General features: G+C 39.5%; 1 protein-coding gene across 3 annotated transcripts in view; it reads right to left on the bottom strand.

The window, feature by feature from the left end:
* MTUS1 (microtubule associated scaffold protein 1) overlaps nt 1–17,645 on the bottom strand; it is a 142,701-nt gene that overhangs the window by 89,798 nt on the left and 35,258 nt on the right. For all 3 annotated transcript variants that reach the window (XM_058525073.1, XM_058525071.1, XM_058525072.1), the window contains exons 2-3: nt 6,514–8,754; nt 1,510–1,705 (exon numbers count right to left, since the gene is read on the bottom strand). In XM_058525073.1, the coding sequence (XP_058381056.1) occupies nt 1,510–1,705; nt 6,514–8,604 (2,287 nt within the window). In that variant the 5' untranslated portion in view covers nt 8,605–8,754. The remainder of the gene's footprint in view (nt 1–1,509; nt 1,706–6,513; nt 8,755–17,645) is intronic.

Genomic DNA, 17,645 nt, shown 5'->3' with positions numbered 1-17,645 from the left:
AGGATCCTTGCTTCTCCCACTGTCTTCAGCTTCTCTTCTGTTTTTCTCCCAAATGATGAACACTTCAAGCTGACAAATTCCTCTTTCCCACCAGCTCCTCTGGGGACGACATGGAAATGTGCTGCAAGTCCCTCTTCTTCTACTCATCCCTCTTCCTAGGTCCTTCCTTGCTCCTCAGAACCTCAGGACCTGGATGATGGGTCTGAATTGAAATAAACCACCCTAAAAACACCTCTGTGCTTTACAGGCTTCTCACACAAGAGGCTTCATAACAAGATTAGAAAATAAAACCTAAAAATACTAAGGTGTGGAGAGGTAAAGAGATCCTCTGGGATTTGGTGTTCTGTCAGTTTCTGTAAAGTGTGCTCACATGTGTGGACACACAACTCTAGATGCACATTTCTTTTTCAGACCATTCAATAAGAGTCACTTTTTATAAAGGAACTTACTTCTAAATCTATCTGACATGCCTTTAGTTGCTCAAGGTTGTACCTGCTAAAATAAGGGGTGTTCCCTGCAGAGTGTTCTCAGTCAACTGGAATGGCTAGCAGTCTTTTTATCTTAATTCCTATGAAATAGGCTGAGTTTTTCATTTCCTGTTCTGATTTGTAACACAGAGAAACCTGTATGTCTGCCAAATTCAAGAAAACACTTAACAGGTACTCTTGAAGTTCTCAAATTTCATAAACCTAATATGAATTTAAAACTACTACTTCTAAAATACAAACCAACACGGGAGCCGGCCCGGTGGTGCAAGCAGTTAAGTGCGCGCGCTCTGCTGCAGTGGCCCGGGGTTCCCTGGTTCGGATCCCGGGCGCGCACCGACGCACCGCTTGTCAAGCCATGCTGTGGCCGCGTCCCATATTAAAGTAGAGGAAGATGGGTACGGATGTTAGCCCAGGGCCAGTCTTCCTCATCAAAAAGAGGAGGATTAGCAGATGTTAGCACAGGGCTGATCTCCTCACAAAAAAAATTAATTAATTAATTAATTAAAATACAAACCAACATAAAAGTTCATATTAGAAAAGTTTACCTTTTTAGTCACCCTTATGTCCCTGAAAATTTATAACACATCTTTCAGTAAAAGTCAAGAAAAAAAATCTCTTCACATGTAGTGAGGGGACATTACGAGTCTAATATATAACACTTAAATATTATTAAGCACTTAACCATTTGTAAAAAAAATTAAAAATGAAATGATTCATATATAACAGGTACCTAATTATATATTTATATATGTAATGCTCCTGAATAGCTTAGAAGTTGGTTTATGCGTCTCCCTCTCTCCCCAGCTAGGCTTTACCTGCTCAAAGATAAGGGTTATGTCTTTGACTTCTTTTTCTACCTTCCCTGTGCAAGATGCTGGTCCACAAAAGGCTAACTGCTTTAGTGACAGAATATGTTAGTTCCATAACCCAAACCTGTCTTTCTGCTTTCTGACATGCCTCATTTTACATTCAAATCATTCATAAACTGCTATAAGGCACAACCGAATTATTTTATTCTCACCAGAAGTGGACACACGCCTGATCCTCTGAGGAGTTAAGCCACGATCAGAATTGAGATTTCTACTGTCGCTATTTCGCCTCAAACAGGAAACAGAAGACCCCACTTTGGCTTTTGGACCAGGTGTTTTTCTCAAACTGGAGGAGTCAGGCTTGGATATATTCCTACCTGAGGTGGCTGCAGTTTTTGAAGCAGAACCCTGTGAAAAAATAGTTAAGATTTTAGTCCAGATCATACCTACCCCATACCATTTCCTTGTGGTGTTAGCTACGTGAAAGAAACAATTTCTGTCTAAGCAGATATGTGAGATGGATATTTAATTTACATGTTTACTAGAAAGAAATTAAAACTCTTCAGTTTACTCTTCAATTTCTCGTGATCTACCTTTGGTCCCCAACAGTGAAACTGTTCCCAAGATGCCAGTGCCACAAGTTAAATTCAATTTCAGTCCTGGCCCTGTGGCCCTCTCTATGGCATCTGACACCCATGAGTCCATCTTTCTTTGGTTTCTCCAACACAGCTCTTCCCTGGTTTTCCTTCTACCTGTCTGATTATTCCTTCTCTGGATCCCGTTCTTCTATACCTTTAATGCTAGTTGTCATGAGGGTCCTAAACTCGGCCCTGTTCTCTTTCCTCACCATACACTCTCCCTAGATGATCGTGTCCATTGTTTCAACTGCCATCTGCACACTGTGGTAGCCAAAGTGCACATGTCCAAGCCAGCACTCTCTCCTGAGTTTCCCATATATTTAGCTTCTTTCTGCATCTGCTCACTTAGCATCCTTCAGGCACCTCTACCTAGCAATATCAACGACAATCTTATTGTCTTTTTACTAATTAATATATAGTCCTCCAGAATGAAAGGTACCATTTTAAGTTCAAAATGTATCAACTCATTTAATCCTAATAACCCTATAAGGTTGATACTTTTATCATACTTCATTTTTTTTTTTTTTTTTTTTGGTGAGGAAGATCAGCCCTGAGCTAACATCCATGCCAATCCTCCTCTTCTTGCTGAGGAAGACTGGCCCTGAGCTAACATCTGTACGGATCTTCTTCCACTTTATGTGGGATGCCGCCACAGCATGGCCTGACAAGTGGTGCATCGGTGCACGACTGGGATCCGAACCCAGGCCATCAGCAGCGGAGCACGTGCACTTAACTGCTATGCCACGGGGCTGGCCCTTATCATACCTCATTTTACAGAAGAACATGAAGCATATCTAAAATTAAACTAATTTTACCCATCTGTCTCAAAACTTATCTCTTCCCATATTCACCACAACATGCCCAGGCACCAACTTAAACAATGAAAACTACTTCTAGGTGCTTCCTTGCTTACCTCCCTAACTCCTCTTGATGGCATTATCTCCCTTCTCCATTTGCCTTTGTACAGGCCTGCATCATTTCTTGCCAGGATTACTAAACCACATCCTCAGGATCTTTCTGGTCTTACCAGGCTCCAATTCATCTTCCAACCCTACTGTTAAGGCACTCTCTATAAAGTCCAAAATGGGTTAAGCAGCTTCCCTCCGTCTTCCAGACAAAGTCAACTCTTCTTAACAAGGCACACCAAGACCTTTGGGATGTGGCAGCCCCTGCCATCCTCTTCAGCTTATTCCTTACTGTTCATGGTTCTGCACTCAGCTCCCATCAGACTCACCACCTGCAGTCTCTTGAATGAGAATATCTTCTCATATTTCTTCACCTTTGTACACATTACTCCCTCCACCCAGAATACCCTTCCAATTCATACTTTCCCCTTAAGTTCCAGCTAGTGACTAACACGACATCTCTCCTAGAAGCCTTCCTTGACAACTCTCCCCATTGTCATCACCCCATTCCACCTCCTGCAGCACAGCAGTCTATACATACTTCAACTTAGTGCCGAGCATCCCCTTTGGCTTGCTTTCTAATAATACCCACAGCACTATGTCTGGCCATGGGCTGTGTCTGTCTTCTCTATATCCCAACAATCACCATCATATACAGCACACAGTAGACATCCAATAGATGTTCCCATTCCACACAGCGAAAATGAGAGCCTGACTCTTACTCAAAGAACAATTTCCAACACCATAAGCTATAATTTGTATTCTCCTTTTCTTTTTTTTTTTTATTGCAGTGCCATTGGTTTATAACATTATATAAATTTCAGGTGTACTTCGTTATATTTCATAAAGGAAAATTGAGCATCATAGAGACTAAGTAACTTGCCCGAGGTCACTTTGCCAGTGAATGATGGAGCTACAATTTGAAACCACATCTAACTCCAAAATCCCCACTCTTAACGTCTATGCTGCATATTCCCCACTAGTACCCTTCTTTGTTTCATAAGTCATAAGTGAATAATTTCCAATAGAGATATGTAAAGCCCCACGCTGATGCCAGTTGAATTTCTACACTAAGTGAATTAAAAACTAACTTAATAGGGCAATATCCGAAGAGAACACTGGAAAGCAACACAAAATTGGCCAAGAAAAGCAAGCAATTGTATACAAACTAACAAAGATCTCCCTCTACTGTAAAACTGGCTAAGGAGAATCCCAATTTTACTATTTACCAGCTATGCGTGTTTTAAGTAACCTCTCTGAAGCTTTAAAATGTAGCCAACAACTGCCCTGTTGGTACTGGGAAGAGTTAACTGACAATGTCGAAAGCACCTGAACATTCCTGAGAAAATTAAATGGCACGATATATGAAAGATATCTGAGCCAAGTGGTCCAGAGCAGGCATCGAATAAGTATCAATCTCTTTCCGTTTAGATAATTCACCACTCCCTTTATCTAACACACTGTCACCAATACACACATCTGTAATGGGTACCTACAGTGAACCTGTATCAAATTAAAGTCAAATTCCTTCTTCCAAATAAGAAACTTTCTGCAGTTTCAGATAAACCCGAACCACCAAATAGCTGTGAGGTTGTAGGCAGCCTAAAGATTCAGTCAACTCAAGGCCTAATTCAGCCCAAGACCAACACAGCACACTGAAAACTAACATCCCTCCAGGACAGTCTCATCACAGGACCAGGGCAGACTTAGAACCTTTGGGCACTGCTGAAGTAAGTGTCCAACAAACAGAGGAGTTTGAATAAAACATGAAGCAAACGTTCCTTCATGCCTCTCTCTACAACAAGCACAAGCCTCACGGCCTGTGATGGTCTGCCCAGTCCCTTTCCCACAACACATGGAAATGTGTATGAGGTAAACTAGTGATACCGAGGGAATTGCGCTTAAGACATCATCATGGAAAAAGAATGTTTCTTTATCCAGTTGATAAGTAAAAGTGTCAGTGCTGAAAACAGGGGAATCCTAACTACACAATTCCTAAGATAAAAAGTACTGCTTCTCCAAGATGTACTGGTGTCCATTTCAACCTGATGAGTCTATCACCTTACTTCAATATCATATCAGGAGCCTGAAAAATAGGCTTTCATTCAGCATATGGGAAATATAAAGCTAAGACTTAATGCACACATCAAAAAAAACTTTTAGTTTCAAAATTATACAGCCATTTATATTCAAGACAAATGTTATTTAAAGAAACTTTATGCTTGTTTTTCTCTCAGTAGGAGATGGATACACAATAAGTCTCCCATAAATTGAGGAGGAATAAATGTATTGTTTTTATGTATATCTATAAACACTAAATGAAGAATGTTGGTTAGAATTACCAGAGGTTATAGTTCAATTTAGCAAAATATCAAATTACAAATTATAAAATGAATTTCCTAAGTCTGACTTCACAAAAACTTAAAAATAAAATCTGAATTTTGAAATAATGGACCATCTCATAAGTTTAGACATCATTGTAGTGTACCATTCTTCCTAAAAAGAATGATTTATTATGTAAGCCAAAACATCTCTAAACTTATCTAGCTCAAGAGTATCAAGTCTTTCCTAACCTTATCTCCTAAAAGGAGCTAATAACTCCCTATACACTCTGAAAATGCTTCTAAAACAGCCCTTTAACACGTTGCCACGCTTACATTTTTCATTGCTCTCAGATATGAGCCCTCGCATCTGCCTTCCTACCCTGGCCCGGAGCTCCATTCCCGCTGAGAGGACAGAAGCCCAAGAAAAGCCTAAGTGGGGCTGAAAATACACCTAAGTCCCCACCGCCAAAAACAGGGCTGCAGACCAGTACACAAAGCCCAAGAGTGGCCTGCCAAATGACTTAAACTCAGAAAACTCGTGTCTTCAAGCTGTTGTCAAAATACATGCATGTTCAATGAAAAATAATCTTTGAGAATTCTTTACTCTTTAAATGGAACTATCTAGTCTCCACTCCCCCTAAATATCTGACAGGTGCTATAGAAAACATACTGCCTTCTCACTATACATAAATAAAATGGGTTTTGCTTATTTTATAATAATAAAATATTGATACCAGGGATCAATTAGGGCTGCAAGAGACCTCAGACATTTACTAGTCCAATCCTTTCTTGGGTCTCAAAAGATAACATTGCCCAAAGTCACATTAGCTGATTAGAGGCAAAATCGAGAACCCTCCTCTTCACAGAAGAGGGCTCCACTTCCCAGAGCAGCTTCCTCAACAAGAGACGAGGAGTTATTTTTATGTTGATACTGTTTACGAGCACTTCCCAGCCATTTCTTAAATGTGATCCACTTTAAAGTTCATAAACAAACCTTTTTTTCCATAAATGTAAAATATAATCAGATATTTAACTTCAAATAACTAATTACACTAAAATATTAAAGTAACTGTTCTTTTAGCTTACTATTAAAAGGAACACTGATACTCAGTATGAACAGTGAAATTTAGAATTTTTTCAATATGCAGGTTTCCTATATTGTAACCAATTAACATTCTACGATATACTGACTGACAAGACCAAGAATTACTGAATAATGTATTAACACCTGAAAGCAAATTTGCACACTTAGTTCTGCAAAGATTATCGACTACTAGGGGATAACCAGTTGCTAATATATCCCTCAGTTGCCTCCACTATTCCCTAAAGCAGACAAAAATTTCACTTACCAGTAACAGAGAATCATAGTCAAAAGTCTCATTCATAATTTCCTTTTTTAGCCCTTGTTTTTCCACAGGTGTCCCATTTTCTTTTTCACCCTTCTTTTCAGGGCTAATCCTATTGATGTTGCAAGTGCATGTCATTTCCAAACATTCCGTGCTTTCCATTTTAACAGGGAGTGTGCCTTTGATCTTCTGGAAAAATGCAGCCACGGACCCACTCTCACAGGCTGAGTTAGAAGAACTCGCTTTGTCAACATCTTCCTGATTCGATTTCATGGCAGATGTTGTTCTTGGAACCTTGTGTGAAGCATTTTTAGAATGAGTTGTAACATGCACAGCCTGGCTGGTAATGAGTTTATTAAATTGCTGCTTGCGTGTCTTGTTAATTAGGATTTCTGCTTTTGTGTCTGCGTTCAAGTCAGATCTTGGTGTTTTGCTCGAAACTATCAACTGTCTTGAGGAAGACACCGATGACGGTGACGAGGCACTGGTTGACTGACATCTGGGTGTGACCTTTGATAAAGCATGGTCTTTGGACTGCAACACTGGTCTAGACATAACTTTTGCTTTGACATTCTTGAAGTTTGGTCTAGGGTAACTTATAATTTCAGTTTTTCTAACTTTGCTGCCTATAGGGGTATTTGTTTTGGCTGTTGATTTTCCTAGATTAGGTTTAGACATGTTCAGGGGCATCCCCTTCAAGTTTGGTAAATTTCTAAGCTCTCGATTACTCTTCTCCACTTTACTACATTTCTCTGTTGCTTCAATGGGAGAAATAGAAAAGGTTGCATTTGTGGGTTCTAGGACTGGTGTCGACAAGCAAACTGTGTTATTTGGGCTAATGACCATATCATTTGCATCCCAAGTCAGTTCAAATGATGAAGCCACTTTTTGTCCTGGGGGGCTACTCAGTATCAATTCTACGATACGATTTTGAGTTTCCAAATCCTTTTCATTGGAAGCAATTTGTGTGTCCTCAGCCACAGTGACTTTATGTTCTGGGTTCAGCACTTGGGCTCTGCTTGTATCAAAAGCTGGCACCAGTAAAGGGCATTCATCAGCTATAAGACAATTGGACACTGTTTCTCTTAGATTTTGGCCCATTTCCTTTTGCCCATATGAGCTCTGTGAATGTGTCTCACTATTTGGTTCATCTTTAGATAAACAAAAGAACTCTTGTAATACAGACCCATTGGGAACATCCATGTCATCAGAAACTGGTGTTAGGGCTTGTATCTCTTTTTCTCCAACTAGTCTTTGCTGTGACCCATCTGTGTACTCACTGGTGACCTTTCCCGAAGAATATTGACACCAATTTCCAATATCTGGAACAACATCAGTTTGCATCACCACATCAGAAAATGCTGTGTAAGTTGTGTCTTGGGCCTCTGATGCTGTGGCTTGAGGGTTTTCAAAGCTGTTTCTATCGTAACTCATTTCTCTAACATGTATCTTATCAGAATGGGAAGACGCATGAATGGAACAGGGTAAAGATGTATTTCCACTTCTCATGAGGGTTGGTTGCAGACTTCCAGTGGTATGCAAAGACTGACTCTTTCCAATGGTATGATGTGTGATAAAGGTACAGTTAACGTTATCTAATTTCATGTCAAATGTTTGGTTTAGCTCCAAGGCAGAAGGGTAGTCTTTACAGTTCAAATCATCATTAGATTTCCACACAAAAGGCAGAGATGTCTCAACACCCTGGCCCTGAAATGATGCCAGAGAATGACAATTGTTATGTAGATACATGGCCTCCTCTGCATTTACAATCTGTGCAGTAGACTGACATGTGGAATCTTTATGCATATCTAACACCTCCTTACTAACGAAATCACTTGAAGATTTTTGGTGATCAAGTACTTCAACACACCGAGGGTTTAAAGAAACATTTTCACCAATGTCCACAGCAACATTGGTTTCATAATCAACTACCATGTCATCTGGGTTGGCAGAATTCCAATTCATATTATTGGTTGAAGAGTTTTGTGTAGGTGGTGATTTTTGGTTGTATGCATATGTGTTTCCATTTTTATCACTGATAAATAAGGATTGCAGTTCATCTTCTGTCTTGTCATCTGAATTACCATCATTCATCCTGAATATTAACTTTAAACCTCTGCCATTTTATTTCTTCTTTAAACCCTTTCAAATGAGAGAGAAGGAAAAACTGTCTCCTAAGTTTCTCAGCACAGTTGAAAGTTTCTTAGCCTAAGATGCTTTGAAGTTGAAATGATTTGCTGTTCCCTGGAAGAAATAAAATGTTTAACTCAAGTAAATATTAGAAAAATTAACAAGTCACCACTTGATTAATTTCAATCACTTTATTACATTTAGAACCTACAACTATGGATATGAGTAATTAAGATGTCATTAGCTAAAGTATCACCCTCTTCTAAAGATACTTTCTCATTTGAGGGAATGGGGCAGAATAGAAGACAGAGACACAGCTAAAACGGTCCCTGGGACTGACTTCACATCTGAGATGCCTCCGCCCTACTCCCGGTGATTCTTACTCATCATAGGAGAAAAGGAAGCTAAATCTGACAATAGCCTTTTCTTCTGGTTGGTTGACATCGTAACCATTGGTCCTAATTTGCCTAGGACAGTCCCAGTTTATGCCTGTTGTCCCAACATAATTAGTAAAAATGCCCTTTTCATTTTCAGAAGGGTCCCTTATTGTTTCCATGGAGAATGATTACCAGAGACACCTGGCAGGCACAGCAAATGAGCTCAAGATCAATGAAGATTTAGAAAACTAGCATTTCTCTTTTCCCAGTTCTCACTCCCTATCTCAAACATTCCATCTCAAAGCTGAAAAAAAAAAAAAGTTGTTGATTCTTAACAAAGTGGTACTCTGTTGGAAGTTCCTGAAAATGTTAAACAGAGTTACTGTATGACACAGCAACTCTACTCTTAAGTATATCTACTAAAGAGAAACGAAAATATACGTCCACAAGAAAACTTGTACTCAAATGTACATTATTCTTAATAGAAGCATAATTCATAATAGCCAAAAAGTGGAAGCAACCCAAATGTCCACTAACTGGTAAATAGATAACACAATGTTGTATACCCATACAACAGACTATATTCTCCAGCAACAGAAAGGAACAGAGCATTGATATATGCTACAACATGGATACAATGTTACAACTTAAAAATTATTATATTAAGGGAAAGAAGCCAGTCACAAAAGATTACACATCATGTGATACTACCTACATGAAATGTCTAGAATAGGCAAATCTATAGAGACAAAGTAGATTAGTGGTTCTCTGGGGCTGAAAAAGAGTAGGAGGGAAGGGGATGAGGAATTACTGCTAATTGGGATGTTTTCCTTTTAAGGATAATGAAAATGTTCTAAAGATTATGGTGATGGTTGCACAATACTGTAAATATGCTGAAAACTATTGAATTATACACTTAAAAAACATTAAAAACAACCCATGAAAGTTTTTAAATCTAAGCATTTTTGCAAATAACTGAAATTTTATTATGCTTTTGGTCAAGTTGAAGTGCTTAAGAAAGGCCCTTTCAAGCTAGGGCCATTCAAATGTTCAAGCTAGGACTGCAAATAAGTCATGCAGATATATATACACTCACTTGAACTGACTTCTAATCCTGGTATTTAATGCTAGTCAGATGTCACGGTTCCAAAGGAGTAAAACATCTGTGAGGAAAAAAATGTCGTGCTGTAACCTATAAATTTGTGAATTAAGAGTAGATCTTACTTTTCTATTTTGCAATCTTTTCTCTGTATTCAAACTTCAGTGACCTGAATATGACCAGGATAATAGGAATAAGGGAAGAACTGAAAGGATCAGTATCTTCACTAGCAGTGCTCGGTGTGCTTCTGGCCATGCATTCTGAAACCAGCCTTTTCTGGGGGAAAGAAGAAAGACTGCCCTGTTTATCTCAACAGCACGCATGTGTGCGCGTACACACACACTCAAAAAGATTTTATGAAACACAAATTAATATTTTTAATCCTTGGGTATGAAATACATTCAAGTGAAACATTTAAATTAAGAAGTATATTTATTCATTTTTTAGACTTAGTGGTACAGAGATTTGGATACCAAAAAATTTCTGAAGTTAAGCTTATCAGTTCCAGGATTAGTTGGAAGATCAACTTCACCATTCACTAAAGAAAAAAACAGCTTCACGTTACCATCACTATGAAGATAAAGTCATGGAAAAGAACGGGTTGACTGGCCTTCCCTCAGGAATTTTGTCAAAAAAGTTAAAAGTTAGCCATTTTGTCTTACGGCCAATTTCATTCCTCTCCTACCTGAAGAATAGTAGCCAAGTTTCCACTGTGAGCTAGACTCATATTCTCTGACTTAATCTTACCTGGCCCATGAAGTAATGTCTTTATATTTCTATAATTGCAACATAATTTGTAAAGCCTTCAAAGTGACTATCTTGGGAACATTTTTATTAAACCAAAAGCAAAGGGTTACAAAAAAGGTTGGAATAAATCATTCTCACCCAAAGGGTTAATTTCTCAAGTTGTCTTCCAGTAGCATTATCTACCAGAACAAAGTAGAATGATCAAGTTTCCTTTTTAAGAGAGCCATTTGGGAAAATAAAGAGATCTTTTTCAGAGAACATTTTGTACAAGAGGGAACAAATTCCCTGCTTAAGATTTAGGAATATGATACAGTAGCTCCTCTTGAATAAAAAGATTACAAAAATGCGCATTTCTATAATGATTTGTAAGGGTAAAAATTGATAAATATGTACTAAAATGTTCAATGAAAAGAACTACTAGTACAAGATTTGAGCTATTTCAACACCTTTGGAAAAAATAAGATTACTTTCTAAATCTTAGTTTAAGAAGAATGATTGTTTATTCCCCAAAGATAAAAATTCCATTATGTCTTACAGTGAATAGATACACCGAAAAGTTGAATCATTATCATATTCAAATAATTGGTGGTCTAGTGGTTAAGATTCTACACTATCACCCCTGCAGCCTGGGTTTGTTTCCCAGTCAGGGAACCACACCACCCTTCTGTCAGTTGTTATACTGTGGCGGCTGCATGTTGCTGTGATGCTGAAAGCTATGCCACCAGTATTTCAAGTACCAGCAGGGTCACTCATGGTGGAGAGGGTTCAGCGGAGCTTCCAGACTAAGACAGACTAGGAAGAAGGACCTGGCCACCCACTTCTGAAAAAATTGACCATGAAAACCCCGTGAATAGCAGTGGAGCATTGCCTAATACAGCACCATGAGGTGAGAGAGGATGGCACAAAAAGACGGGTTCCACTCTGCTATACACAGGAGCACTAGGAATCAGAATCCACTGGGCAGCACTAACAACAACAATCATATTAATACTGGAAGACATTTTAGAGACCCAATTCAAACTTCCTCATTTTACAAATGAGGAAAACATCTCTAAGAAGTAAACTGCATGACGTGGCCAAATGAGTTGCTAGGAGCAGATTACTATTAGATTACACAATAATTGTGTGCCTTATTTGCCAACTGAACCATAAACTCAGTAGTCTTACACATCAGTAGGTATCTTCTACGTCTTCCTAGTACCTACAATGTCCAGCCCAATAATTTGAACTTAATACAGCTACACCTGCTACCCTATATGATAATTATGACATGAAGAATTTCTTTCCACAAGTCACATGTGAAAACTAGTTTCACTTCTTTATGGCCACAGAGAACTTTAATTTTACTCCTTATTTAGGTCAATATATGGCATACCAGTCTTTTAAGATTTGAATACAAATACAGTTATCATTTATAGCTTACAAATCATAAAATTATGTCAGTCTACTTAAAAGTTTTTAAGAACTCACAAATCACAACAGCAGTTCAGCTCTCTAGGCTTTAAAACCCAAAATACTACCTTATCTTCAACTTACCTTAAAACAAGAGAAGGCATATGCACAATTATCTAAGCTACAAATTGTATTTTATTCTAAAGTAAAAAATTAAGCAGTTGAACAAAAAATCATCAGCATGTGTTAGTGATATATTCATAAATCTCCTACCTCCTGTTAAAACCATTCAAGGTAGGTAAGTTTTACCCGTAAGCCTCATCACAGCACTATTTTTCATAATTCAGGATCAAACTCTTAAATTAGCTTCTGCAACTTACCTTTTGACAAACTCAACCTCTTCCAGAACTGAGTTTAGTAAAGCACATCTCCCCCGCCGGAACCAAGTACAAGCATACTTGGTAGGCAGTTTCCTAAGATCCTAGCGATTTCCAGTGAAGCCATGTAAACAGGAGGAAAGCTCGAGTTGGTTTAACAGATTTCAAAATGAAGGCTATGGAAGTGCCACAACAGAGTTGGACTTTAAATAATCTAGAAAACAAGTACAAATCAACCGGGCCTCGTGTGAAAAAATGCAGATTGATTCCGGAGGTCTGGGGTGGGGCCTGAGATTCTGCATTCCTGTCCATCTCCCTGGTGATGATCACGCTTCTGGTCCATGGACCACCCCCGCAGCAGCAAGGATGTAGCAGAGAGCTTGGAGAAAAGAATGCCTGTCTAGCGAACCAGATCAATACAATTAGCGGACTGACAGAGCGAGTTACCTTCACATCCAACTGTATGATTTGTTACTCTAACTGGGAACAGACTTTCCTTACCTTTGAACCTTTAATTTATGCTCTTTTACTTTCCTCCCAGATAGCTAATACTCCCTCTATAGAAAATAATTGGAAATTTTTATAGTCACCAAGACTGTTGCTTCTAAATCCCACTTGAGTTTATTCCTTCCGTGTACAGGGAGTTCAGTTAATGGAACATTCCTGCCCTTTTTCTCTCCTTTTACTCACTCCACCCAGGAGAAATAAAGTAACTTAATGGATTCCATAAATTTTGGAAGAACTAGCTGGGCCAGGATAAGGGCGAGGTGAGGGTGGCATTCGTCTCAGGCACTAAAGTTAAGACAGGATCAGTAATGGTGCCCTGATGAGCCGTACTGGAGCCTGAGGCAAAGGGAGAAGTCAGTAATACTGACCCTGTCTTTATCGCAGAATTTTGATATCTTGTTCATCACAGATTTTTTACATTAATTCTGATTGTTTAAAATAATGCATTAAATATTATTTATCTTGATCACTGAAGTTTTTCTGGCACCCCTTCAATTCCTGAGTTGAGGTAAGTGCCTCACTCAGGTCACCCAGTCCCAGCACTGCTGGCACAGAGAGCACAAGGTCCACTCTGTTCCCCAGAGCAGGCTCTGACCCTACAGCGGAAAGGGGAGGGATGAGTGGTGGCCCAGGCGAGGCCTGCTCTGTTTCTGCACTGCAGTGACTGGTGAGTAAGTGTGTCTCTCAAACGCAGCTCAAACTAGTTTAATTCATCTATAATTCATCTATTATTTTAGATGAAATTCTATCATTATAGAATCTGTAATTATAATTCATCTATAGTCTCATCTATAATAATCTATCCACCTTACTCTTTTTCCTATTTCTCAAATGGTTCATAACCAGAGAGAGGAAGAAGGTAGGAATACTACTCATAAGAGTTACCAACCAATCCAGAACGTGTGCTGGCCACAGCCCTGGAGCAGAGTCTCGGAGGCCAGGCCCTTACCCTTCAGTTGTTGGATCATGGGGAGGTTCAAGGAATTACTCAGAAAAGGCAGCAGTGGCTGCAGCAACTCAAGGAAGCACACGGGGCTTTGGGCAGTGGCTTTTCACAAACCACTGTAGGAGAATGTCTATATTTTAACAATCAGCTCAGCTACACGGAACAGCAGTCTCGAAAAGGAAGAGAGCATTTTCTCATGTGCTTATTGGCTATTTATATATCTTCTTTAGAAAAATGTCTATTCAAGTCCTTTGTCCATTTTTGAACTGATCTTTTTGTTATTGTTGTTGTTGAGTTAATCCACTTTTTAAAGTCATACGCTTTAGGAGAATATTTTTCTCCTCTCTGGGAAGCATGACAGACTTAAAACAGCATGCTGGAGCAGGCACATGTTTAAACTCCTGTTAGGGGTGAACCATGTCTCCCAAAAAGATGTTGGAGTCCTAACCTGCAGTACTTATCAACACGACTTTATTTGGAAATAGGGTCTTCACAGATATAATCAAGTTAAGATAAAGTCATGAGGGTGGGCCCTAATCCAATAGGACTAATGTCCTTATAAGAAGAGAAGAAACACAGAGAGAGAGAGAAAAACGCCCTGTAAAGACACAGAGACACACAGGGAGAAGAAAGCCGTGTGAAGACAGAGGCAGAGACTGGAGGTACCCTAACAAGCCAATGGACATGTAGGGCTACCACGAGCTAGGGACAGACAAGGAAGCTCCCTCCCCTAGAGCCTCCAGAGGGAGCGCGGCCCCGCTGACACCTTGGTTTCGGACTTCCAGCCAACAGAACTATGAGAATACATTTCTGTTGCTTTAAGCCACCCAGTTTGTGGTGCTTTGTTACGAACCAGTACAGGTCCCTTCATAGAAAATTAGTGCATTGTTCAAGTCCTTTTATGGACTGGTTGTTTGGAACTCAAAGTTTCCATTATTAAAAAATAGACATAAACAATTGTTAGGTCCCTAAACAGCCTATAGATGATATTTAACCCATAACGAAGTGTAACTATTGCCCAATAGTACTGCTATTTCCCCCAGAATTATGGGAAATACATAATTTATTACATAATAAATTATGTAATAATAATAAATACATAATATAATAAATCACAGCCCCATAAATACATGGGGCTGTAAATGTCAGAAACACATATTCTTTGCCACGGCCTCTAGATACATAAATCTTTTCTCCTCTCTCCAATGGGCAAAGTGGAGACAGTAACTACTCTTCACCCAACCACTCAAAGAAACTGATTTCTTGCTCTGTGTTACCCAGATGGTGAGAGGGTCTCTATCCTACTCCCCTCACCCACACCTGCACCCCAGTTGTGCAAGTAATGACAAGAAAGATTAGATTCCCTGCAGATTTTCTCTCCCCACTTGTAAAGGCAGCAAAAGTTAAAATAGTCCTTCATTTCAATGATGAGTAGCATGGAAAAATATTATTTAAGGTGAAGATCTTGGTATAAATCCAAAAGTATCTTTACCTTAGGAGAAGCCTACATAGGTAAGCGTCAGGTAACAGTTCAAATGCTTAGCACTATTAGAAACAATAGAAAGAGATTTACCTTTTTAGTATTATTTTTCGTGTGTGTGTGAGGAAGATCGGCCCTGAGCTAACATCTGCCTATCCTCCTCTTTTTGCTAAGGAAGACTGGCCCTGGGCTAACATCCGTGCCCATCTTCCTCTACTTTATAGGGGACCCACCACGGCATGCCCGACAACCGGTGTGTCGGTGCGCTCCCAGGATCCGAACCCGCGAACCCTGGGCCGCCACAGCGGAGGGCACACACCTAACTGCTACACCACCAGGCCTGCCTCTACCTTTTTATTATAAATATGATGTTAATTTGCAACCTTAAACACTAGAGGGGTAAAGACCTTGGAGCATAAACACTTGCTCTATATGCCTCAGGATAGGCTCAGTTTTGCTACAAAAATAAACAACTCTAAACTTCAGTAGCTTAAGGCAAATGCCCAGCGGTGTTGGCAGGGAGCTCCGCTCATATCCAAGGTCAACCAGGGATCCAGGCTGACTGAGGCTTCATCGCAACAAAAACTTCCACGATCACCAGACACTGGGAAAGAACCACAGCAAAGCGTCCACTCACTCTTAAAGCTCCTGCCTAGAAGAGACACACATCACTTCTGCTCACATTTCACCAAAGCAGGCCACAGAATAACACTCAACCTCAGGAAAGTTGGAAGTGCAATCTTACCATTTGTCGAAGAGTGGGAGAACTGGAAATATTTGTGCAAACCATTAAGGTAGTAAGGGAAGAATTTATTTATGAAGAATTATGTCAACATTCAGTGTATGATACATCATACCAAATTCAGACCTTCACTAAAATCTGCCATGAGTGACACTCTAGTTCCTCTGCCCAATTACACCATTCCAGCCAAGATCATTTATCAGGGATTCACAGCTTTCAGAGAAGAAAAAAGAAAAACAGATGAGAAATAAGTGAAGGCCTCTGTCTATCACCAATATCTGATTGTTTTCAAACCACACAAACTGGTTTGAATGACCAGTAACTGTGGCAGAGACTGGCTGGTCACCAAACCCATTTCCTTTTTTTTTCTGGTACACAGTCAGACAACATTTTCCTACCTCTCTTGCAGATAAATGCCGTGTGTTCTAGCCAACAGAATGTGAGCAGACATTATATGTACCACTTCTAGGCCTGGACCATAAAACTCACATATGATCCTTCACATTCTGTCTCCTTACGTGGCTTGACGCAGATGAACAAAGAAAGACAAGTGTTGAAACATGTTAAAGATGGTGGACGGAAAAAGCCTGGATCCTTGAATCAATCCTTGGAGGATTACTGCCCACCAATCAGAAATACCCATTCTGAACTTAAAGTGAGCAAGAATTAAATTAGCATTATATTTGAGCCTATTTTTAAGGTTTTTTTGGGAGGGGCAGGGGGGAGCAAATTACATTCTTAAATAATACCCTAACTATTTTGAAAGAAGGGAGTAATTGCTAAAAACTGTATCATTTTAGTCACCTTTTGTTTTGTCAAAACAAAAGATTTTACAATCAGCACCTGCTCAATATGAAAAAATCATATAATCTACAAATTCTTGGGGACACAAATAGGGTAGCTGATTCAGTTTGCTCTATGCTCTTACCCTCTGATAATGTTCAGACATCCAAGCTAATAGCATCTAAAAACAGCTAGAAAAAAGGTAATTTCCATGTACTTGCATTTGTATGGAAAAAAATTATACTCCCAAACAACAGTTTATAGTAATGTGTCTCCTACTCACTGAACAACCTCCCTGCTCGGTTGTCTTCCTTCAGTCCTCCTAAGTGTGTTTCTTCCAAGAAGGCTTCACACATTAATCTAGTCCAAGGGTTGGCAAACTATTTTTGTAAAAGGCCAAACAGTAAGTACATTAGGCTTTAGGGTCCATAAAGTCTCTGGTGCATTTATTCAACTCAGCTGTCGTGGAACAGAAGCCGACACAGGCAATACGTAAGTGAATGAGCATGGTCGTGGCCTCAATAAGACAACTTACAAAAATGAGATTTGGCCCTC

This window comes from Diceros bicornis, chromosome 29, assembly GCF_020826845.1.
Source record: "Diceros bicornis minor isolate mBicDic1 chromosome 29, mDicBic1.mat.cur, whole genome shotgun sequence".
NCBI lineage: Eukaryota > Metazoa > Chordata > Mammalia > Perissodactyla > Rhinocerotidae > Diceros > Diceros bicornis.
The sequence above is the reverse complement of the archived record's forward strand: the minus strand, read 5'-3'. Positions and strand labels throughout refer to the sequence as shown.